The sequence below is a fragment of the Bos mutus genome, chromosome 22 (assembly GCF_027580195.1).
Source record: "Bos mutus isolate GX-2022 chromosome 22, NWIPB_WYAK_1.1, whole genome shotgun sequence".
Lineage (NCBI taxonomy): Eukaryota > Metazoa > Chordata > Mammalia > Artiodactyla > Bovidae > Bos > Bos mutus.
The window spans coordinates 17,870,825-17,894,404 of record NC_091638.1 but is presented as its reverse complement, the minus strand read 5'-3'; the positions used below and the strand labels follow the sequence as shown (position 1 = coordinate 17,894,404).

The 23,580-nt window shown below is 40.7% G+C and overlaps 1 protein-coding gene across 4 annotated transcripts in view; it reads right to left on the bottom strand.

Moving 5' to 3' along the window:
* Window positions 1–5,607: 5,607 nt before the first annotated feature.
* The window catches only part of RAD18 (RAD18 E3 ubiquitin protein ligase), a 114,446-nt gene continuing 96,473 nt past the window's right edge, over window positions 5,608–23,580 (bottom strand). For 3 of the 4 annotated variants that reach the window (XM_070359453.1, XM_005907084.2, XM_070359456.1), the window contains 2 exons: window positions 23,314–23,376; window positions 5,608–6,467 (listed from right to left, as the gene is read on the bottom strand). In XM_070359453.1, coding sequence (XP_070215554.1) covers window positions 6,365–6,467; window positions 23,314–23,376 — 166 coding nt within the window. In that variant the 3' untranslated portion in view covers window positions 5,608–6,364. The remainder of the gene's footprint in view (window positions 6,468–23,313; window positions 23,377–23,580) is intronic. The other variant, XM_070359454.1, reaches the window with a different exon arrangement.

Here is a 23,580-nt window from a genome sequence, read left to right as displayed (position 1 = left end):
TGTTTCAAATCCTGAAAGATGATGCTGTGAAAGTGCTGCACTCAATATGCCAGCAAATTTGGAAAACTCAGCAGTGGCCACAGGACTGGAAAAGGTCAGTTTTCATTCCAATCCCAAAGAAAGGCAATGCCAAAGAATGCTCAAACTACCACACAATTGCACTTATCTCACACGCTAGTAAAGTAATGCTCAAAATTCTCCAAGCCAGGCTTCAGCAATATGTGAACCGTGAACTTCCAGATGTTCAAGCTGGTTTTAGAAAAGGCAGAGGAACCAGAGATCAAATTGCCAACACCCACTGATCATCAAAAAAGCAAGAGAGTTCCAGAAAAACATCTATTTCTGCTTTATGCCAAAGCTTTTAACTGTGTGGATCACAATAAACTGTGGAAAATTCTGAAAGAGATGGAATACCAGACCACTTGACTTGCCTCTTAAACCTGTATGCAGATCAGGAAGCAACAGTTAGAACTGGACATGGAACAACAGACTGGTTCCAAATAGTAAAAGGAGTACGTCAAGGCTGTATATTGTCACCCTGCTTATTTAACTTAGATGCAGAGTACATCATGAAAAATGCTGGGCTGGAGGAAGCACAAGCTGGAATCAAGACTGCCGGCAGAAATATCAATAACCTCAGATATGCAGATGACACCACCCTTATGGCAGAAAGTGAAGAAGAACTAAAGAGCCTCTTGATGAAAGTTGAAAGAGGAGAGTGAAAAAGTTGGCTTAAAGCTCAACATTCAGAAAACTAAGATCATAGCATCCAGTCCGATCACTTCATGGCAAATAGATGGGGAAACAGTGGAAACAGTGTCAGACTTTATTTTTCTGGGCTCCAAAATCACCATGGATGGTGATTGCAGCCATGAAATTAAAAGACGCTTAATCCTTGGAAGGAAAGTTATGACCAATCTAGACAGCATATTAAAAAGCAGAGATGTTACTGTGCCAACAAAGGTCCGTCTAGTCAAAGCTACGGTTTTTCCAGTAGTCATGTATGGATGTGAGAGTTGGACTATAAAGAAAGCTGAGCGCAGAAGAATTGATGCTTTTGAACTATGATGTTGAAGAAGACTCTTGAGAGATCCAACCAGTCCATCCTAAAGGAGATTAGTCCTGGGTGTTCATTGGAGGGACTGATGTTGAAGCTGAAACTCTAATACCTTGGCCACCTGATGCGGAGAGCTGACTCATTTTAAAAGACCCTGATGCTGGGAAAGATTGAGGGCAGGAGGAGAAGGGGACGACAGAGGATGAGATGGCTGGATGGCATCACCGACACAATGGACATGGGTTTGGGTGGACTCCAGGAGCTGGTGATGGACAGGGAGGCCTGGTGTGCTGCAGTTCATGGGGTCGCAAAGAGTCAGACACGACTGAGTGACTGGACTGAACTGATGATGTCTATAACATACATAAAAATAAAATGTATAAAAGCAATAATACAAATGTGGGAGGTGGCTAAATGGAAACACCAGAAGATTCTTGAATTATGCATGATGTAGTACAGTAACATCTGAAAGTAGATTGTGATAACTTAAAAATGATTACCATAAATCCTAATTCAACCACTAAAATGACAAAATAAGGAGCAATAGTTAATAAATCATCAAATAAATAAAATGGAATAAAAATAATTAGTTCGAATAAAGAAGAAAAAAGGAATAATAAAAAAGATGGGACAAGATAGAAAACAAACCGCACAATGATAGATTTAAACACACCAACATAAAATGTAAAAGTTCTAAATATACCAGTTAAAAGGGAGAAAATATGATTGTCAGACTGGCTAATAAAATAAGACTCAACTATATATATGCCGCCTATAAGAAACATACTTTAAATATAAAGGCACAAGCAGAAACTGACTCACAGATATACAGAATAAACAAGTGATTACCAGTAAGAAGATGGAACAGAGGAGGGGCAAGATAAGGTCAGGGGATTAAGAGGTACAAACTACTATGTACAACATAAATAAGCTACAAGGATATATTGTATAGAATGGGGAATATAGCCAGTATTTTATAATAACTTTAAATGGAGTATAATTTTAAAAATATTGAATCACTATGTTGTATACCTGAAACTAATGTTGTAAATCAATTTACTTCAATTTAAAAGAATGAAAATTAAATAATAATTTTAAAAAGTAAAGATGGGAAAATGCACTAGCCAAAAACAAGCTGGAAGGAGTATTCTAATGCCAAACTAGGTAGATTTAGAGCAAAGAATATTAATATAGAAAAAGAAGGTCTACTTTGTGAAAAAAAAGTGATGGATTCATCAAGAGGACATAACAATCCTAAATGTTTATGCTCCTAATAACAAAGCTTCAAAATACATGAAGCAAAAATGAAGAACTATAAGGAGAAACTGACAAATCCACAATTATATTCAAAAATTTCAGTAACTCTCTCAAAAACTGATAGAACAAGCACACAAAATTAGTTAAGGACAGAGTAGCCTTGAGTAACACTGTCAAACAACCTGATGCAGCAGAGCATATATTCTTTTCAAGTGCACACTGAACATTTACCAAAACAGACCATTTTGGGGGCATTAAAAAAAAGTCTCAATACATGTAAAAGGGTTCAAGTCATAAAAGTTATGGAATTAAATTAGAAATCAATAAAAAAAATCTCTGGAAAATTATCAAATATTTGGAAACTAACACAGTTATATAAAACTCAGTGTCACATAAGAAATCAAAAGGAAAACTGGAAAATATTTTTAACTGAATGAAAATTAAAACACAGCATACAAAAATTTGTGGAATGCTGTTAAAGCAGTACTTAGGGGAAATTTTATAGCATTAAATGACTATCTTAAAAAAGAAGGGCTCAAATCAATGACCTAAGCCTTAAGAAACTACAAAAAACCAAAATGAAACAAATTAAATCCAAAGTAGGCAGCAGAAAGGAAATAATAAAGATCAGAGTGGCAATCAATCAAATAGAAAAGAGCAAAATATTACAGAAATTCAACAAAACCAAGAGTGGTTCCTAAGACCAATGAAAACAATAAACTTCTAAACCATCTGATGAGGAAAAAGAAAGAGAACATCAGCTACCAATAACAGAAATGAGAAAAGTGAGAGAGGTTCTCACAAAACTTGTACACAAAAAGGAAAATTATGAGCAACTTTTGTTGTAAATCTGTCAATTTAAATGAAATGGATAGATTCCTCAAAATACACAAACTACTATAGTTTACTTAAGAAGAAACAGGTAACCTGAATATATATAACAGTTCTATATCTGTTAGTTAAGAAATGAAATTTATTGTTAAAAACCTATCCACAAAGAAAATGAGTATGGCTTCACTGATGAATTCTACTGAATACTTAAGGAATAAATAATACCAGTTCTACACAAACTTCTCCAGAAAACTGAAGAGGAGAAATACTTCCCAGCTCATTCTATGAGGCCAGCATTATCCTAATACCAAAATCAGATAAAGAGATCACAAGAAATGAAAACTACAGACCAATATTCTTCTGAACATAGATGCAAAAAATTCTAAATGAAATCCAACAGAAATAAAAAGATAACCAGGTGGGGTCTCTCCTGCTACTGTTTTAACATTTATAATCAATCTGTATAATTCATAATATTAATAACCAAAAGAAAGAAAAACTATATGATCATCTCAATAAACACGGAAAAAGCATCTGACAAAATTCAATAACCATTTCTGATTTTTTAAAAATTCTCAGCAAACTAGGGATAGAAGCAAATATTCCAACCTCATTCAAAGCACGTATCTGATAAAAATTTATATCCACAATAAAAGGAATCCAGATTGGAAAGTAAGAAATATAACTCTTTACATGATAACATGTTTAGATAATTCTCTATGTAGAAAATCTTATGGAATCTACCAAAAAGTTTTCAAACTTCTACAAAGTTAGTTTAGCAAGGTTGTAGGATACATGATTAATATGCAAAACTCAATTTAATCTTTCTAACCTATCAATGCACAGAAACTGAAATTTTAAACACTATCTCACAATGCAATAATTTTCTAAAAACCCAATTTTAAAATGGGCAAAACAGCATATTATCCACAACAGTCAGAATGAATCAAGACAATTCAGATACCCATCAGCCGATGAATGATACACAAAACATGGTATATCCCATACAATGAAATATTATTCAGTAATTAAAAGATATGAAGGAATGATACATGCTACAACGTGGATGAACCTTAAATTATGCTGAGTGAAAGAAGCCACATAGTGTATGATTCCACTGATTTGAAATGTACAGAATAAGGAAGTACAGGGAAAAAGCAGATACAGCCTAGGGATGGGAAGGATGAAAGAGTTGGGGATAATGAGTAAGGGACTAAAACCAACAAAAATGTTCTAAAATTAATTACGGCAATGGTTGCAGGACTCAAAATATACCAGAAGCCATTGAATTGGAAGTTGTAAATGGGTGAATTGTATGTAAAGTGAGCTATATCTCAATGAAGTTGTTAAAGAAACAAGCAAATGAAGTCACTGTGGTCTCCAAGGGGCAGGATACCCAGGAACTGGTCCTGAGCCACGAATCACCATAGAAGCCATGGATGAGACCAGTTGATGTTTCCTCCGCTTTTAACCTCCCCATCCCTCCTTTTCCCTCCATGACAAGCCTCAGAAGCCTAGGTGTTAATAACTCACCACCTGAGCCCTCAAGAAGGTGGGCGGCAGCTTCAGATCCTCCTCAGCACAGTGCATCAGAGTAACTTGCTGGCAAACACTCACAGGGCAGGAACCAACCACTTCAGTCCTGTGATGAAGCAGGATTCTCCGAGGACAGGCAAGGAAATCGCATGCCTCTCCTTCCCCATGAGCCAGTCATCAGCGCGTAGTGCTGGCTGCCAAGCCAAGATTACAGGGAAAGCCACCGGTCCCCATTACATACGGTGGAGCACATCTGCCAGCCTGACCGTTGCTGCCTGGGAAAGGGTGGGGTGGAGCAACCTGAGATAGAGGCGGGGATGGAGTATTGCCCCCAACATGCTGACAGCAGAGTGGAGAGCCCATGGTACCTGCAGGAGATGTGCAGTAGCATATGAGAGAAGCTGTGGCATTCTGACTTCTTGAAGTTGGAGCAGGCTGACACACTTACCCATGTGGCTGCCTGGAATCCTTTCCAGGCAAGAGCCCTGCCTCATGGGTAAGCAGAGAAGAAATCGTGCAACACCAGGCCATCTGGGAGCTGATGGGAGAGCACTTTCCCCCGTAGTCCTTCCTAATTTTAGGTGCTGTTTTATACAGCAAGGTTCTGGCCACCTCCTCCTTCTAGGAGCCCAGTGGGAGCAGAGGTGGCTGCCCTGAGATGATGGAGCACTTGGCCCAGAGCAGGTCCTCCACCCCTGAACCAACACCAGGGTCTTCCTGGACTCTGGTGAAGTGACACTGCTGTCATCAGGACACAGACAGCCCCAGAGCTCCTGGCACCCATGACAGGGGACTGGCTCTGAAATGCCAAAACAGGCATTAGGAATTCTGGAAGTAACTGGGAACTGTGGGACATTTTGCACAGAGAAAACAATTTCGGATCAACACCTTCCAGTAATATGTAGCTTGTACTCAACTATTCACAGCAGACTGTTTCAAGGACTTTATTTTAAATTGATATAGAGTTTGTTCAGTTACAAAAGCCATTTATTGCATTCTCTCCATTTCATAGCTGGAATTCAAAGTGTTAAGATTCGATTTACTCAAGTGAAAAAAAAAATCAAGAAATCATCTGTAAAAGCTATTTCTGAAGAATATGCCCAGTATTTTATTGTTCTGTGCCTTTAGGTTACAGTACCAATGTCCTGCTTCCAGTAAAGTATGAGAGATGAGTCTAACTAAGGACCACATGAAACTTGAGCAACAAGCACTCCTGTAACAGCTGTGACATGGGTGCTGGCCTCCAGGCCTTGTGAGTTAGGACACCTTGCTTGCCTTTCCAGAAACACAGTGGCTCTGGACATCTCAACTGGTCCCTGTGGTAGAGGGATTGAAGGATCCTTTTCTGAACTTGGCTTCTCCATGAAAGAGACAGGAGAATGGCTTAAATATTACTATATCCTGAAACTTAGAAACAAAAACAAACAAGTCTGTGTCTTCTGCAAAGCGGGTGAATATGTGGATGCCAGTGTTTTTAGAGTGAGATGTTTTAGGGGCAGTAGGTAACTGACTAAGTGAGGATGCTGTGTAAAATTTTTCCTTTTCCTGGAAAGGCAAAAAAGACTGAAAATCAGTTAAATGTAACATTTAGAATGTACACTGGGAAATTTATGAGTATGAAACCTACATAGCAACAGAACACCATCTTCTGATGACTGTACTGGGAAAGTCAGCAAACCCACACTAATTTCTGTTCCGCTTATTTCTTGGCTCCAGCTCAGCACTTTCAGCTGACCTTGTGCGACGATTCTGTCCAGGACTTATTTCTCTGTCTTGAAAATCATTTCTGAAAATGAAAAAAAGAAAATGCCAGCTTAGAAAATGATGATCATTATTATTCTACAGCAGTTTCTGGTTTATAAGTACTTTCCCATGTGTTTTTATGTAATCCTCCAAATAGCCTTCCACTCCACTGACAAGTCTACTATGATAATTACTACTACTTTCATTATTATTCCCACTTTACAACTGAGAAAACAGTGACTTAGCAAAGATCACAGATCCTAAATGATAGTTAAGAACTGAATCTCCTCCTCAATCAGAAGTTTTTTGCTTCTGCTTCACACGCAGAAAGCTGCAAAAAAAGTGCTTCCATCGCAACAAGACGAAGCCAGAGGGTCTTAACAAAATCATAACTTATCTCAATCCTGTCAGAGAGCTGAGGTTGTAAGGGGACCAAGAAAACAAGTCCCCTCCCAACAGAGATGGGCCATGCGCATCCCCTCACTTTGGGCAGAGCTCTGGGGGAAAGAGGTGGCTGCCATTCAAGTAGGTAGGAAGACGAAAGCAAACTTTCTCTGGATTCTGGAGCATATGCAGAGACCAAACTACATGGAGAAGAACAGGCTCCCAGACTACATGGAAAGACAGAGAAGTCCAGACATCTCAGCGGAACATAGGCTCCATCTGCCCTATCAGTGGGCTATGTGCCACATAAATGATCACCCACAGCCTGAGGCCAGCCCAGACTGAAGAATAAGAAGCAAATAAAATGGCTGTGGTTTAAGCTTCTAAGTTTCAGGGTGATTTGTTACATGGCAATTAAAAAACTAAATAGAACTATTTTTGTTCCATTTATTCTGCTTATCTACCACTACATAACAACCATTCTCAGGAAACAGCACAATTGTTTATTTGGTCATGATTCTAGATCTGGGCAGGGCTCAGAACAGACAGCTGAACTGAGTTTGGAGGATTCACTTCAAGGCAGGCTCACTCGTCCGGTGGCAAGCTGGTGCTGGCTGCTGACTTGAAAATTGGCTGGTGAGGGGGCTGCCCCTCCCCATTCTCCTCCAATTGTCTTCTCCCCATGCCAAGGGTGGGCTTCTCACAGCGGAAGGGCTGAGTCCAAGGGGAAGAATCCGAAAAGTAAGCATTCTGAAAGGACAAGCCCCATTGTGCAAACACTAACCAAGCTTCTCATATCACATGACCAAGTCCAGAATCAATGTGGGCCTCGAGAGTGTGAGTACTGAGAGGGCGTGATTCACTGCACCCACCAAATTAACCCTAACCCTGGGTGCATTCAGTTGGAAAAATCCATCAAGCTGTACACTTAAGATGTGTTCACATTAATAATAGTTCTTAATAAATAACAATTAATAAAGTCCTCTCCTCCAAAAAGAGACAGCCAAATTATCAAGTCTCCCCTAGAAAATATGTTGGGATCATTAGTGTACTGCAATTGACTTCTCATGGGGTTAGGATGAAATGCAGATTACCAATAGAGAAAATGATTCTTCCTTTTCTGATTTTATAATATTAGAAAAATCTATTTCCTAAAAAAAGATTTTTAAGGCACTAAAAGATAAAGCAAAAGAGACAAAGAGTTAAAAAAAGATTTGTAAGTGGCAATCCTTATCCACCAGGGACTGTGTTCAGATCCAAAGAATGCTGACTGGCATATTCAATCACTCATATGCCTACTGAGTGCTCACCATGAGACTCCCCTCCCCCAGGCACTGTGCAAGGTGTGGGGCCTAATGAACATCCTCTCTAGGAAGCGAGTCGGGGTTTAAGTGCAGACAGTGCTGCAAGATCAGGGGAGCAGTCAGGGGCTTCTGAGCAGGGCCATCAAGGAAGGAACCACAACTCCTGTCTGGATGAAGAAAGGAGAAAAGGCAACCAAGGTGGAAGCAACAGCAGTATAAGGCAGTATGACTCTGAAGCAAAGATGAGTAGCTCAGCTTGGCTGTAACAAGGAAAGAAGGGTGGGGAAGGACAGTCCAGGAGCCAGCGGGCAGGCGGGGGCCGTAGCTCACAAGTCCCCACAGGACTTCAAACTACCACAGAGAACATGATGTCTTTCAGGTCTCACTGGAAGAATGAAGCATCTGACTAGAGGCAGAGAGACAGCCAGCCGAGAGACAGCCAGCCAGCCAGACAGCTGTGGCAGGAAGCCAGAGAGAAAACAAGGTCTTACGCAGACTGTGGCACAGAGGGGCTGACAGATAGTTCAGGGGTCGTCCACAGCCCTGCTCCTCAATGAGGGGCCCCAGAAGCAGCATCAGCAACCCGAGGGAGTGTTAAAATGCAAACTCCTGCACCCCAGCCCAAATCTCCAAAATCTCAATCTCGGGGTTCAGTGGAGCCCAATAATCTATTTTAACAAGTCCTCCAAGTGATCTTGATGTACATTTAAGTCTGAGGACAACTTATCCATAGGGTTTTGCAATCAACTGCATCTGAGACATAAGAGAGAGTGAGAAGTTGACAATGATTCTTCGGTTTCTGGCTGGAGCAGTGGGGAAGACTGTTGACGCCGCTGCTCATTGAGGGAGGAGACAGTGGAGGGGGAGCAGGTCTGAGAGAAGGGGCTCAGACTCCTGGAGGCAGAAACATTTCCTCCACAATTTCATGGGGAAACTGAAAGCTGGAAACATGAAATGTGAAATGATTTACCTGGACCATTTTTCTTCCTATTTTCATCCTCTACAATGTAAATATATCCTGTAGCTCAAATTGGTAAGATGAACCAATAATCACAGATATAAGAAGCTGAGACCAACCTACAGAAAGCAGGGTTTTGTTTTGGGTGGGGTTTTGTTTTTTGTTGCTTATGAAAATACTGCTTTATATGGGGCACTGTGTTACTAAAAGAACCTCTGAATCATTTATGGAATTAGGAGAATGTATTGGGACTGAAATAGCATGTTCTAGGACTAATATCTCAAATATGTCACTTGTGGTACCACAAAATACCTATAAGCTTTGTTGTTATTGTTCAGTCACTGTCGTATCCAACTCTTAGTGACCGCATGAACACGCCAGGCTTCCCTGTCCGTCATCATCTCCTGGAGCTTGCTCAAATTCATGTCCATTGAGTCAGTGATGCCATCCAACCATCTCATATTCTGTTGCCTCTTTCTCCTCTTGCCCTCAGTCTTTCCCAGCATCAGGGTATTTTCCAACGACTCGGCTCTTTGCATCAGGTAGCCAAAGTACTGGAGTTTCAGCATCAGCCCTTCCAATGAGTTTCAGGGCTGATTTCCTTTAGGATTGACTGGTTTGATCTCCTTGCTGTCCAAGGGACTATTAAGAATCTTCTCCAGCACCAGTTTGAAAGTGTCAATTCTCTGGCAGTAAGCCTTCTTTGTGGTCCAACTCTCACATCTGTACGTGACCACCGGAAAAACCATAGCTTTGACTATACGGACCTTAGCAAAGTGATGTACAGTGATTTGAACATTTTTTGTCATTGCCTTTGGGATTAGAATGAAAACTGACCTTTTCTAGTCCTGTGGCCACTGCTGAATTTTCCAAATTTGCTGGGATATGGAGTACAGCACTTTAACAGCATCCTGTTTTAGGATTTGAAATAGCTCAGCTGGAATTCCATCACCTCCACTAGCTTTGTTCATAGTGATGCTTCCTAAGGCCCCTTTGACTTCACACTCCAGAATGTCTGGCTCTAGGTGGGTGACCAAACCATTGTGGTTGTCTGGGTCATTAATACCTGTTTTGTACAGTTCTTCTTTGTATTCTTGCCACCTCTTCTTAATCTCTCCTGAATCTCATGAACAGTATGAAAAGGCCAATGAGCTTAAGATGCATATTTGCAGAGCTATTATTTTGTTGAGACATAAAGCCGTGAGGTCCTTTCCTGATTCTGTTTCTTTTTTTTCATTCTGATTTTTATTTAATATAAATTTATTTTAATTGGAGGCTAATTACTTTACAATATTGTATTGGTTGTGCCATACATCAACATGAATCCACCACAGGTATACACGTGTTCCCCATCCTGAACCCCCCTCTGATCTCCCTCCCCATACCATCCCTCTGGGTCATCCCAGTGCACCAGCCCCAAGCATCCTGTATCATGCATGAACCTAGACTGGCGAATCATTTCACATATGATATTATACACGTTTCAATGTCATTCTCCCAAATCATCCCACCCTCGCCCTCTCCCACAGAGTCAAAAAGACTGTTCAATACATCTGTGTCTCTTTTGCTGTCTCGCATACAGGGTTACCGTTACCATCTTTCTAAATTCCATATATATGCGTTAGTATACTGTATTGGTGTTTTTCTTTCTGGCTTACTTCACTCTGTACAATAGGCTCCAGTTTCATCCACCTCATTAGAACTGATTCAAATGTATTCTTTTTAATGGCTGAGTAATACTCCATTGTGTATATGTACCACAGCTTTCTTATCCATTCGTCTGCTCATGGACATCTAGGTTGCTTCCATGTCCTGGCTATTATAAACAGTGCTGCGATGAACATTGGGGTACACGTGTCTCTTTCAATTCTGGTTTCCTCAGTGTGTATGCCCAGCAGTGGGATTGCTGGGTCATAAAGCAGTTCTATTTCCAGTTTTTTAAGGAATCTTCACACCATTCTCCATAGTGGCTGTACTAGTTTGCATTCCCACCAACAGTGTAGGAGGGTTGCCTTTTCTCCACACCCTCTCCAGCATTTATTGCTTGAAGACTTTTGGATAGCAGCCATTCTGACTGGCGTGAAATGGTACCTCATTGTGGTTTTGATTTGCATTTCTCTGATAATGAGTGATGTTGAGCATCTTTTCATGTGTTTGTTACCATCTGTATGTCTTCTTTGGAGAAATGTCTGTTTAGTCCTTTGGTCCATTTTTTGATTGGGTCGCTAATTTTTCTGGAGTTGAGCTGCATGAGTTGCTTGTATATTTTTGAGATTAATTCTTTGTCAGTTGCTTCAACCCACTCCAGTGTTCTTGCCTGGAGAATCCCAGGGACAGGGGAACCTGGTGGGCTGCCGTCTCTGGGGTCGCACAGAGTCAAACACGACTGAAGCGATTTAGCGGCAGCAGCAGCAGTTGCTTCATTTGCTATTATTTTCTCCCATTCTAAAGGCTGTCTTTTAACCTTGCTTATAGTTTCCTTTGTTGTGCAGAAGTTTTTAGTTTAATTAGGTCCCATTTGTTTATTTTTGCTTTTATTTCCAATATTCTGGGAGCAGGCAGAGGAGCCTGCTGTGATTTATATCGGAGAGTGTTTTGCCTATGTTCTCCTCTAGGAGTTTTATAGTTTCTGGTCTTACGTTGAGATCTTTAATCCATTTTGAGTTTATTTTTGTGTATGGTGTTAGAAAGTGTTCTAGTTTCATTCTTTTACAAGTGGTTGACCAGTTTTCCCAGCACCACTTGTTAAAGAGACTGTCTTTTCTCCATTGTATATTCTTGCCTCCTTTGTCAAAGATAAGGTGTCCATAGGTGCGTGGATTTATCTCTGGGCTTTCTATTTTGTTCCATTGATCTATATTTCTGTCTTTGTGCCAGTACCATACTGTCTTGATGACTGTGGCTTTTGTAGTAGAGCCTGAAGTCAGGCAGGTTGATTCCTCCAGTTCCATTCTTCTTTCTCAAGATTGCTTTGGCTATTCGAGGTTTTTTGTATTTGCATACAAATTGTGAAATTATTTGTTCTAGCTCTGTGAAGAATACCATTGGTAGCTTGATAGGGATGGCAATGGCACCCTACTCCAGTACTCTTGCTTGGAAAATCCCATGGACGGAGGCGGCTTGTGGGCTGCAGTCCATGGGATCGTGAAGAGTCAGACATTACTGAGTGACTTCACTTTCACTTTTCACTCTCATGCATTGGAGAAGGAAATGGCAACCCACTCCAGTGTTCTTGCCTAGAGAATCCCAGAGGCAGAAGAGCCTGGTAGGCTGCCATCTCTGAGGTCGCAGAGAGTCGGACACGACTGAAGCGGCTTAGCAGCAGCACTGAAACTATAGATTGCTTTGGGTAGTATGCTCATTTTCACTATATTGATTCTTCTGATCCATGAACACGGTATATTTCTCCATCTATTAGTGTCCTCGTTGATTTCTTTCACCAGTGTTTTATAGTTTTCTATATATAGGTCTTTTGTTTCTTTAGGTAAATATATTCCTAAGTATTTTATTCTTTTCGTTACAATGGTGAATAGAATTGTTTCCTTAATTTCTCTATTTTCTCATTATTAGTGTATAGGAATGCAAGGGATTTCTGTGTGTTGATTTTATATCCTGCAACTTTACTATATCCATTGATTAGCTCTAGTAATTTTCTGGTGGAGTCTTTAGGGTTTTCTATGTAGAGGATCATGTTATCCGCAAACAGTGAGAGTTTTACTTCTTCTTTTCCAATTTGGATTCCTTTTCTTTCTTTTTCTTCTCTGACTGCTATGGCCAAAACTTCCAAAACTACGTTGAATAGTAGTGGTGAAAGTGGGCACCCTTGTCTTGTTCCTGACTTTAGGGGAAATGCTTTCAATTTTTCACCATTGAGGATAATGTTTGCTGTGGGTTTATCATATATAGCTTTTATTATGTTGAGGTATATTCCTTCTATTCCTGCTTTCTGGAGAGTTTTTACCATAAATGGATGTTGAATTTTGTCAAAGGCTTTCTCTGCATCTATTGAGATAATCATATGGCTTTTATTTTTGTTAATGTGGTGTATTACACTGATTGATTTGCGGATAGTGAAGAATCCTTGCATCCCTGGGATAAAGCCCATTTGGTCATGATGTATGATCTTTTTAATGTGTTATTGGATTCTGATTGCTAGAATTTTGTTAAGGATTTTTGCATCCATGTTCATCAGTGATATTGGCCTGTAGTTTTCTTTTTTTGTGGCGTCTTTGTCAGGTTTTGGTATTAGGGTGATGGCGGCCTCATAGAATGAGTTTGGAAGTTTACCTTCCTCTGTAATTTTCTGGAATAGTTTGAGTAGGATAGGTGTTAGCTCTTCTCTAAATTTTTGGTAGAATTCAGCTGTGAAGCCATCTGGACCTGGGCTTTTGTTTGCTGGAAGATTTCTGATTACAGTTTCAATTTCCGTGCTTGTGATGGGTCTGTTAAGATTTTCTATTTCTTCCTGGTTGAGTTTTGGAAAGTTGCACTTTTCTAAGAATTTGTCCATTTCTTCCAAGTTGTCCATTTTATTGGCATATAATTGCTGATAGTAGTCTCTTTATGATCCTTTGTATTTCTGTGTTGTCTGTTGTGATCTCTCCATTTTCATTTCTAATTTTATTGATTTGATTTTTCTCCCTTTGTTTCTTGATGAGTCTGGCTAATGGTTTGTCAATTTTATTTATCCTCTCAAAGAACCAGCTTTTGGCTTTGTTGATTTTTGCTATGGTCTCTTTTGTTTCTTTTTGCATTTATTTCTGTTCTAATTTTTAAGAGTTCTTTACTTCTACTAACCCTGGGGTTCTTCATTTCTTCCTTTTCTAGTTGCTTTAGGTGTAGAGTTAGGTTATTTATTTGACTTTTTTCTTGTTTCTTGAGGTATGCCTGTATTCCTATGAACCTTCCCCTTAGCAATGCTTTTACAGTGTCCCACAGGTTTTGGGTTGTTGTGTTTTCATTTTCATTCATTTCTATGCATATTTTGATTTCTTTTTTGATTTCTTCTGTGATTTGTTGTTTATTCAGCGGTGTGTTGTTCAGCCTCCAGATGTTGGAATTTTTAATAGTTTTTCTCCCGTAAATGAGATCTCATCTTACTGCATTGTGGTCAGAAAAGATGCTTGGAATGATTTCAATTTTTTTGAATTTACCAAGGCTAGATTTATGGCCCAGGATGTGATCTATCCTGGAGAAGGTTCCGTATGCACTTGAGAAAAAGGTGAAATTCATTGTTTTGGGGTGAAATGTCCTATAGATATCAATTAGGTCTAACTGGTCTATTGTATCATTTAAAGTTTGTGTTTCCTTGTTAATTTTCTGTTTAGTTGATCTATCCATAGGTGTGAGTGGGGTATTAAAGTCTCCCACTATTATTGTGTTATTGTTAATTTCTCCTTTCATACTTGTTAGCATTTGCCTTGCATATTGTGGTGCTCCTAGGTTGGGTGCATATATATTTATAATTGTTATATCTTCTTGGATTGAGCCTTTGATCATTATGTAATGTCCTTCTTTGTCTCTTTTCACAGGCTTTGTTTTAAAGTCTATTTTATCTGATATGAGTATTGCTACTTCTGCTTTCTTTTGGTCTCTATTTGCGTGGAATATCTTTTTCCAGCCCTTCACTTTCACTCTGTATGTGCCCCTTGTTTTGAGGTGGGTCTCTTGTAGACAACATATATAGGAGTCTTGTTTTTGTACCCATTCAGCCAGTCTTTGTCTTTTGGTTGGGCATTCAACCCATTTACATTTAAGGTAATTATTGATAAGCATGATCTCAGTGCCATTTACTTTATTGTTTTGGGTTCGAGTTTATACACCTTTTTTTGTGTTTCCTGTCTAGAGAAGATCCTTTAGCATTTGTTGGAAAGCTGGTTTGGTGGTGCTGAATTCTCTCAGCTTTTGCTTGTCTGTAAAGCTTTTGATTTCTCCTTCATATTTGAATGAGATCCTTGCTGGGTACAGTAATCTGGGCTTTAGGTTATTTTCTTTCATCACTTTAAGTATGTCCTGCCATTCCCTTCTGGCCCAAAGAGTTTCTATTGAAAGATCAGCTGTTATCCTTATGGGAATCCCCTTGTGTGTTTGTTGTTTTTCCCTTGCTGCTTTTAATATTTGTTCTTTGTGTTTGATCTTTGTTAATTTGATTACTATGTGTCTTGGGGTGTTTTGCCTTGGGTTTATCCTGTTTGGGACTCTCTGGGTTTCTTGGACTTGGGTGATTATTTCCTTGCCCATTTTAAGGAAATTTTCAACTATTATCTCCTCAAGTATTTTCTCATGGCCTTTCTTTTTGTCTTCTTCTTCTGGGACTCCGATGATTTGAATGTTGGGGCGTTTAACATTGTCCCAGAGGTCTCTGAGATTGTCCTCATTTCTTTTGTTTTTCTTTTTTCCTCTCTGATTCATTTATTTCTACCATTCTATCTTCTACCTCACTAATCCTATCTTCTGCCTCACTGATCCTATCTTATTCTACTATTTGTTCCCTCCAGAGTGTTTTTGATCTCATTTATTGCATTATTCATTATATACTGACTCTTTTTTATTTCTTCTAGGTCCTTGTTAAACCTTTCTTGCATCTTCTCAATCCTTGTCTCTAGGCTACTTATCTGTGATTCCATTTTGTTTTCAAGACTTTGGATCATTTCCACTATCATTATTTGGAATTCTTTATCAGGTAGATTCACTATCTCCTCCTCTTTTGTTTGGTTTGGTGGGCATTTATCCTGTTCCTTTACCTGCTGGGTATTCCTCTGTCTCTTCATTTTGTTTATATTACTGTGTTTGGGGTGGCCTTTCTGTATTCTGGCAGTTTGTGGAGTTCTCTTTATTGTGGAGTTTCCTTGTTGTGGGTGGGGTTGTATGGGTGGCTTGTCAAGGTTTCCTGGTTAGGGAAGCTTATGTTGGTGTTCTGGTGGGTGGAGCTGAATTTCTTCTCTCTGGAGTGAAATGAAGTATCCAGTAATGAGTTATGAGATGTCAATGGGTTTGGAGTGACTTTGGGCAGCCTGTATATTGAAACTCAGGGTTGTGTTCCTGTGTTGCTGGAGAATTTGTGTGGTATATCTTGCTCTGGAACTTGTTGGCCCTTGTGTGGTGCTTGGTTTCAATGTATGTATGGAGGCGTTTGATGAGCTCCTGTCGATTAATGTTCCCTGGAGTTAGGAGTTCTCTGATGTTCTCAGGATTTGGACTTAAGCCTCCTGCTTCTGGTTTTCAGTCTTATTTTTACAGTAGCCTCAAGACTTCTCCATCTATACAGCACTGTTGATAAAACATCTAGGTTATCACGATGGTTGTGATCACTGACCTAGAGCCAGACATCCTGGAATGTGAAGTCAAGTGGGCCTTAGAAAACATCACTATGAACAAAGCTAGTGGAGGTGATGGAATTCCAGTTGAGCTCTTTCAAATCCTGAAAGATGATGCTGTCAAAGTACTGCACTCAATATGCCAGCAAATTTGGAAAACTCAGCAGTGGCCACAGGACTGAAAAGGTCAGTTTTCATTCCAATCCCAAAGAAAGGCAATGCCAAAGAATGCTCAAACTACCACATAATTGCACTTATCTCACAGGCTAGTAAAGCAATGCTCAAAAGTCTCCAAGCCAGGCTTCAGCAATATGTGAACCGTGAACTTCCTGATGTTCAAGTTGGTTTTATTTTTTTTTTTTAATTTTATTTTTAAACTTTACAATATTGTATTGGTTTTGCCAAATATCAAAATGAATCCGCCACAGGTATACATGTGTTCCCTATCCTGAACCCTCCTCCCTCCTCCCTCCCCCCTCCCCATATCATCCCTCTGGGTCATCCCAGTGCACCAGCCCCAAGCATCCAGTATCGTGCATCGAACCTGGACTGGCGACTCATTTCATACATGATAGTATACATGTTTCAGTTGGTTTTAGAAAAGGCAGAGGAACCAGAGATCAAATCACCAACATCCGCTGGATCATGGAAAAAGCAAGAGAGTTCCAGAAAAACATCTATTTCTGCTTTATTGACTATGCCAAAGCCTTTGACTGTGTGGATCACAATAAACTGTGGAAAATTCTTCAAGAGATGGGAATACCAGACCACCTGATCTGCCTCTTGAGAAATTTGTATGCAGGTCAGGAAGCGGCAATTAGAACTGGACATGGAACAACAGACTGGTTCCAAATAGTAAAAGGAGTACGTCAAGGCTGTATATTGTCACCCTGCTTATTTAACTTTTATGCAGAGTACATGATGAGAAACGCTGGACTGGAAGAAACACAAGCTGGAATCAAGATTGCTGGGAGAAATATCAATAACCTCAGATACGCAGATGACACCACCCTTATGGCAGAAAGTGAAGAGGAACTCAAAAGCCTCTTGATGAAAGTGAAAGTGGAGAGTGAAAAAGTTGGCTTGAAGCTCAACATTCAGAAAATGAAGATCATGGCATCTGATCCCATCACTTCATGGGAAATAGATGGGGAAAGAGTGGAAACAGTGTCAGACTTTAATTTTGGGGGCTCCAAAATCACTGCAGATGGTGACTGCAGCCATGAAATTAAAAGACGCTTACTCCTTGGAAGGAAAGTTATGACCAACCTAGATACCATATTGAAAAGCAGAGACATTACTTTGCCAACAAAAGTTTGTCTAGTCAAGGCTATGGTTTTTCCTATGGTCATGTATGGATGTGAGAGTTGGATTGTGAAGAAGGCTGAGCGCCGAAGAATTGATGCTTTTGAACTGTGGTGTTGAGAAGACTCTTGAGCGTCCCTTGGACTGCAAGGAGATCCAACCAGTCCATTCTGAAGGAGATCAGCCCTGGGATTTCTTTGGAAGGAATGATGCTAAAGCTGAAACTCCAGTACTTTGGCCACCTGATGTGAAGAGTTGACTCATTGGAAAAGACTCTGATGCTGGGAGGGATTGGGGTCAGGAGAAGGGGACGACAGAGGATGAGATGGCTGGATGGCATCACTGACTCAATGGACGTGAGTCTGGGTGAACTCTGGGAGTTGGTGATGAACAGGGAGGCCTGGCGTGCTGTGATTCAAGGGGTCGCAAAGAGTCGGACAGGACTGAGCGACTGAACTGAACTGAACTGAAAGATGAAAAGTTTCTCCACAGTGAGGGGACACCCAGAGAGGTTCACAGAATTACATGGAGAAGAGAAGAGGGAGGAGGGAGATAGAGGTGACCCAAGTTAGATGAGGTGGAATCAAAAGAGAGAGCAAGCTAGCCAGTAATCACTTCCTTATGTGCGCTCCACAGTCTGGATCGCTCAGAGATGTTCACTGAGTTACACAGAGAAGAGAAGAGGGAGGAGGAAACAGAGGTGGCCAGGAAGATAAAGGGGGGAATCAAAAGGATAGAGACAGATCCAGCCAGTAATCAGTTCCCTAAGTGTTCTGCACAGCCCAGAACACACAAGAGATTCACAGAGTTGGGTAGAGAAGAGAAGGGGGAGGGAGGAGATAGAGGCGACCTGGTGGAGAAAAAGGAGAGTCCAAAGGGGGAGAGAGCAGTCAAGACAGTAATCTCGCTCCCAAGTAAAAATGGGTACTGAAGATTGGGTTCTTAAATGTACAAAATTGATAACAACTACCAAAAAGCAAAGATTAAAAATCTAGAGTAGAGGTTGGATTTTCAAAAATACAATATTAAAAAAAAAAAGTCACAAAAATTATTTTATATATATATATATGAAGTTTGCTTTTTAAAAAATAGGGTCTCTTTTTTTTTTTGTTGCAAAGTAATAGTAGGTTATAAAAATGAAAATTAAAGGAGTAATAGAGGGCTTAAAAATTTTTAATTAAAAAAATAAAGAATGATAGTAAAAATAGTAAAAATATATCTAGGACTTTCTCTGGTGATGTTGTGGGCAGTGTGGGGTCAGTTCATTTTCAGATGGTTCCTTGATCCGGCTTATATTTCTCAAGATCTATAGGTCCCTTCCTATGTAGTTGGTACTAACTACAGGGTTTTAATCTATTGCACCTGTCACTTCCAGGGCGGTTCCTTCTGTTTTAGCTTCTGTTTGCTGGTCTCTTCAGTGTCTAATTTCCACCCTGACACAAGGGGGCGGTGGTGGACCCTTTTTTAGGCTCACTTGTTGAGTCGTGCTGTGGGGAGGGAGGGACACTGCAAACAAATAACACTGGAGTGTGTTCGCAGTGTCTCGGTCACACTGGGTTTGCCCCCACTCACAGTGTGTGTGCTTTCCCTGTCAACACTGCTTAGGCTCTAGGTTGCTCTGTTGGGAACTGTCTGAGGCCGGCCCTGCGTTGTATGCACTTCCCAGGTCTAAGCTGCTCAGGTTCAGGTACTCAGGTAGTCCTCAGAGGCGCAGACTCGGTTGGGCCTGCGTTTTGTGCCCTTCCCAGGTCCAAGCAGCTCAGGTGACCAGGTGTTTGGTGAGCGCGGTTGCTGTGACTTATCGCCTCTCCTGTCCCTGCTGCTCGGTTTTCTGGGTGTACAACCGGCACACCTTCTCAGGCGGATGTTGGCTGTCCAGAATCCCAAGAAGTCTTAGCAACGAAGCCTGCTTGCAGTTTGGTAGATAATGCCTCTTTGGGGCCGCGATTGCCCCCTTCCGGCTCTGGCTGCCTGTCACCAGAGGGGGTTGGTCTGCAGCCTGCTAGCTCTGCTCAGTCGTTGTTCTGAGTGGGCCTGACGGTGTCTTAGGTTAGGGCTTTTCACGTGGTAGCTATCCCACAGTCTGATTTGCTAGCCCAAGTTAGTTCCCTCAGATTGCCTTCAGGGCATTCAGGCCCAGTCCTTACTCTAAGCAATGCAGCCCGTGCCTCCCTGCCCAGCCCCCGCTTGCTAGTGGCAGATGCAGACATCTGCACTGCTTCTCCGCTGGGGGAGTTACCACTGGGCACGTAATCTGTGGGGTTTAATTATTTATTTTTCCTCCTGGTTATGTTGCCCTCTGCGGTTCCAAGGCTCGCCACAGACTCAGCAGTGAGAGTGTTTCCTGGTGTTTGGAAATGTCTCTCTTTTTAAAGACTCCCTTCCCGGGACGGAGCTCTGTCCCTACCTCTTTTGTCTCTCTTTTTGTCTTTTATATTTTTTCCTACCTCCTTTCGAAGACAATGGGCTGCTTTTCTGGGTGCCTGATGTCCTCTGCCGGCATTCAGAAGTTGTTTTGTGGAATTTACTCAGCGTTCAAATGTTCTTTTGATGAATTTGTCGGGGGAGAAAGTGATCTCCCTGTCCTATTCCTCCACCATCTTAGAACCGCCTTCCTGATTCTGTTTCTAAAGCTGCACTGTGGCATAAGCTGGTTCAAACGGCTCCATATCCAGCTGAAACCAGGAAGCCTGGATTCCTACCCCAGCAGCGTCACTAACTAGCTGTGAACCTTAACCTTGTCAAACTTACCTCTCTGGAGCTCAGTGTCCTTCCCTATAAAATGAAGGGACTGGACTAGATGAACACTCACATCCTTCCAGATTTAACAGTGACTATCTGTGAGGATCAACGATGGGATTTGTTTTCTAAGTGCTTTCTCAGAGTAATGACTTTAAGAGGTTGGTCATCATTGACAAAAATGGGCTTGGACTCAGGAATTCTGGGTTTAAGCTTGTCACAGCCATTGATGTGAGGGTTTAGTTTAGCATTAACAGGGTGATTCATGGCACAAGAGGAAGTAGTTAGCTAATGAGTGGTCTCTTCTCCCAGAATTCAAAGTTCAGAAATGCTCAGGTGAAAATAAGGCAGCCACAATCTCAAACACTCATAAGACACTAGTGTCTGAGCCACCAAATACCTTTTCCATTCTCCCAGTGATTCAGCTATAATACTACAAAATGTCAGCACAGTAAGCCTCATTCTTGGGACAGACAATTTAGCTTAATGGTCAAAAGAGCTGAATTTTGACATACTAGATTGAAATCTCAGTTCTACCACTTATCACTTATTATTAACTGACCTTAGGGTAGAGATTTACCTCTTTCAGCCCCAGAGAGGCTTTCAGAAACATGAAGACATCAAGAACATCAGATTCCGCTGAGAAGTCAAAGGAGATGTGGCCTAACAAGTTGTTCTTTGGACTTGGCCACCTGGGTTTGATCCCTGGGCTGGAAAGATCCCCTGGAGGAAGGCATGGCAACCCACTCTAGTATTCTTGCCTGGAGAATCCCAGAGACAGAGGAGCCAGGCAGGCTACAGTCCATGGGGTCTTAAAGAGTAGGACACAACCAGGTGACTAAGCACAGCACAGTATAACATGGTCTTCAATGACTTCAGTAAAGGCTATTTCAGAAGAACTGTTAGGCCTGGCTGAGGATGCTGACGAGTAAGCGAGAGATGAGGAATGCAAAGTGCAAGTAGAGGCTGCCTACTGAGAAAGGCAGGAGAGACACAAGAGCAGTTGCAGGAGGAAACTAAGTGAGAGGGGAGGCTAAGTGTTTAGTTGGTTGGTTTCAAGTTGGGAACGATTCAGGCTTGCTGAAAACCCAATGAGAGGACTTCCCTGCTGGAGCAGTGGATAAGAATCCACCTGCCGTGTTGACGGCCTGAAGGCTGAGTTTTTTCACTCCTCTTATTTTGGCTATTGCTACTCTATAGCCAATGGGATTTGTGGGCTGGACCAGTGGTGACAGGGTTAGAAAAGGAAATGTAGGAATCTGGCTCTCAGAGACAAGGTTTGTAAACTTGCAACAATTTCAAGATTTCCTAGAATAAAATAATTCCCAAATGATTTTGAAATTGGATTTTTGTGTAGATCAAGATTAGGACAAGAATAGGTGTGCCTCTTCAGATACATTTGTGTAATTTAAAGAGTGTCATCAAGCTTTTGGTCTCTCAGTAGCACGTAATTATCCATAGTAGCAGTGTTCTTCCTGAAATCAATACGTTTAAGATCTTTTAGGTGTGTAAACAGTACAGAAGCATTGGTCTTACGTATCTTAAGTACAAACTGTACTTCTTTTGCACACTGGATTAAAGTTATTTCCATCAGCAAAAGTCTGTTTTTAACCAATATTAAAAGATTGTTAGACCAAATGTTTATATTCTTGAAATATATTTCATCGTTGGTTACAGTTTTAAGTGGAAGATGACTGCCTTTTCACAGCCATAAAGTGAATTATAAATGCTATTCCAATTCCAACATTTCTTCAGGAATATATTGAAATACCAACAATAGTTTCAATTAGGTTCTGTAATAAAATATCAGTTCTTTTAGAATGTTAAAAAAGAAAAGAAAAGAAAAGAAAAAAATCTGCCTGCCAATGCAGGGGATACAGGTTCAATTCCTGGTCTGAGAAGATTCCCATATGCTGTGGAGGAATGAAGCCTGTGTGCCTAGTGACTGTGCTCTGCAACAAGAGAAGCCACCACAATGAGAAGCCCAAGCACTGCAATGAAGAGGAGCCCCTGCTTGCTGCAACTAGAGAAAGCTCGCACACAGCAACGAAGACCCAGTGCAGCCAAAAATATATTAAATTAAAAAATAAAAAAAACAAACAAAAAACAGTGCGAGAGAGAGAGAGAGAGGAGAAGCAGAAGTATTTCAACAAGAACAGAGAGAAGAGGTAATTTTCCTGATAAGAGGGCAGGAATGAGGTAGGAAAAACTGGACTCTATAATACAGGGAAAACCCTTTATTATAAAAGGAAGGAACTATAAAAGGAGGAATAAAATATGTACAAAACCAGGCAGATTTATACATTCGATGTTGGAAGGGTGAGGATTCCCACACAACAGCTTCTATTTTCTCTACAAAAGAAAAGACAAGGTCTTCAGCTAGGCTTGAGCCACTGAGAATTGAGAAGGGTACAAATAATCTCTGTGAAGAACAAGACAAAGAAATAATCACAGAAACAGTAAAAGTGCTAGGCAGTTGTGAGGGCCCACTTGAGGTGTGTGATCTTCCTGAAACTGCAGTGAAACAAATCTGCCTGGATAAACTACCATCTTATGACTAGCAACATTTAGGGAAGGATTAGAAGTTTTCTAAAGACTCTAAGCCAGTGCTTAAGGCCTGACTGTTAAATCCCGACTATAAGTTGTCCACTGGAACAATTTATCTTTAGAAGAAAAACTTCTGACAAGTAACCAGAGTTATTAAGCTAGAAGCAGAAATATACAGAAACAAGTAGTGAACCAGAAATCTTTATCTTGAGATGCATGAATTATTACTTTCTTAAGTCAGTAAGCACAAATATTCTTTGGTTTGCAAATCAATTGTATAGAACCATAATTTATCAGGTTAAAGTACATGACTATTTAGTGATGACAAGAACTCACTTATGTGATGCTTCCCAGGCTTCTTCTTCTTCTAGAAGATCTCTTATGATGTCTGAACTGGAACTAAAAGGATATGTAAGTCAATACTGCCTGATAAAAAACAAAAAGACTGTGCTTCCATTTATATAAAATTCTAAAAAATGCAACCTAATCTAAGGCGACAGAAAGCAAATCAGCAGACCAGTGGTTTCTGCGGGGATGGGCAAGGAGGGACTACAAAACGGCACGAGAAAACTTTGAAAATGATGGACAGGTCATCATCATCTT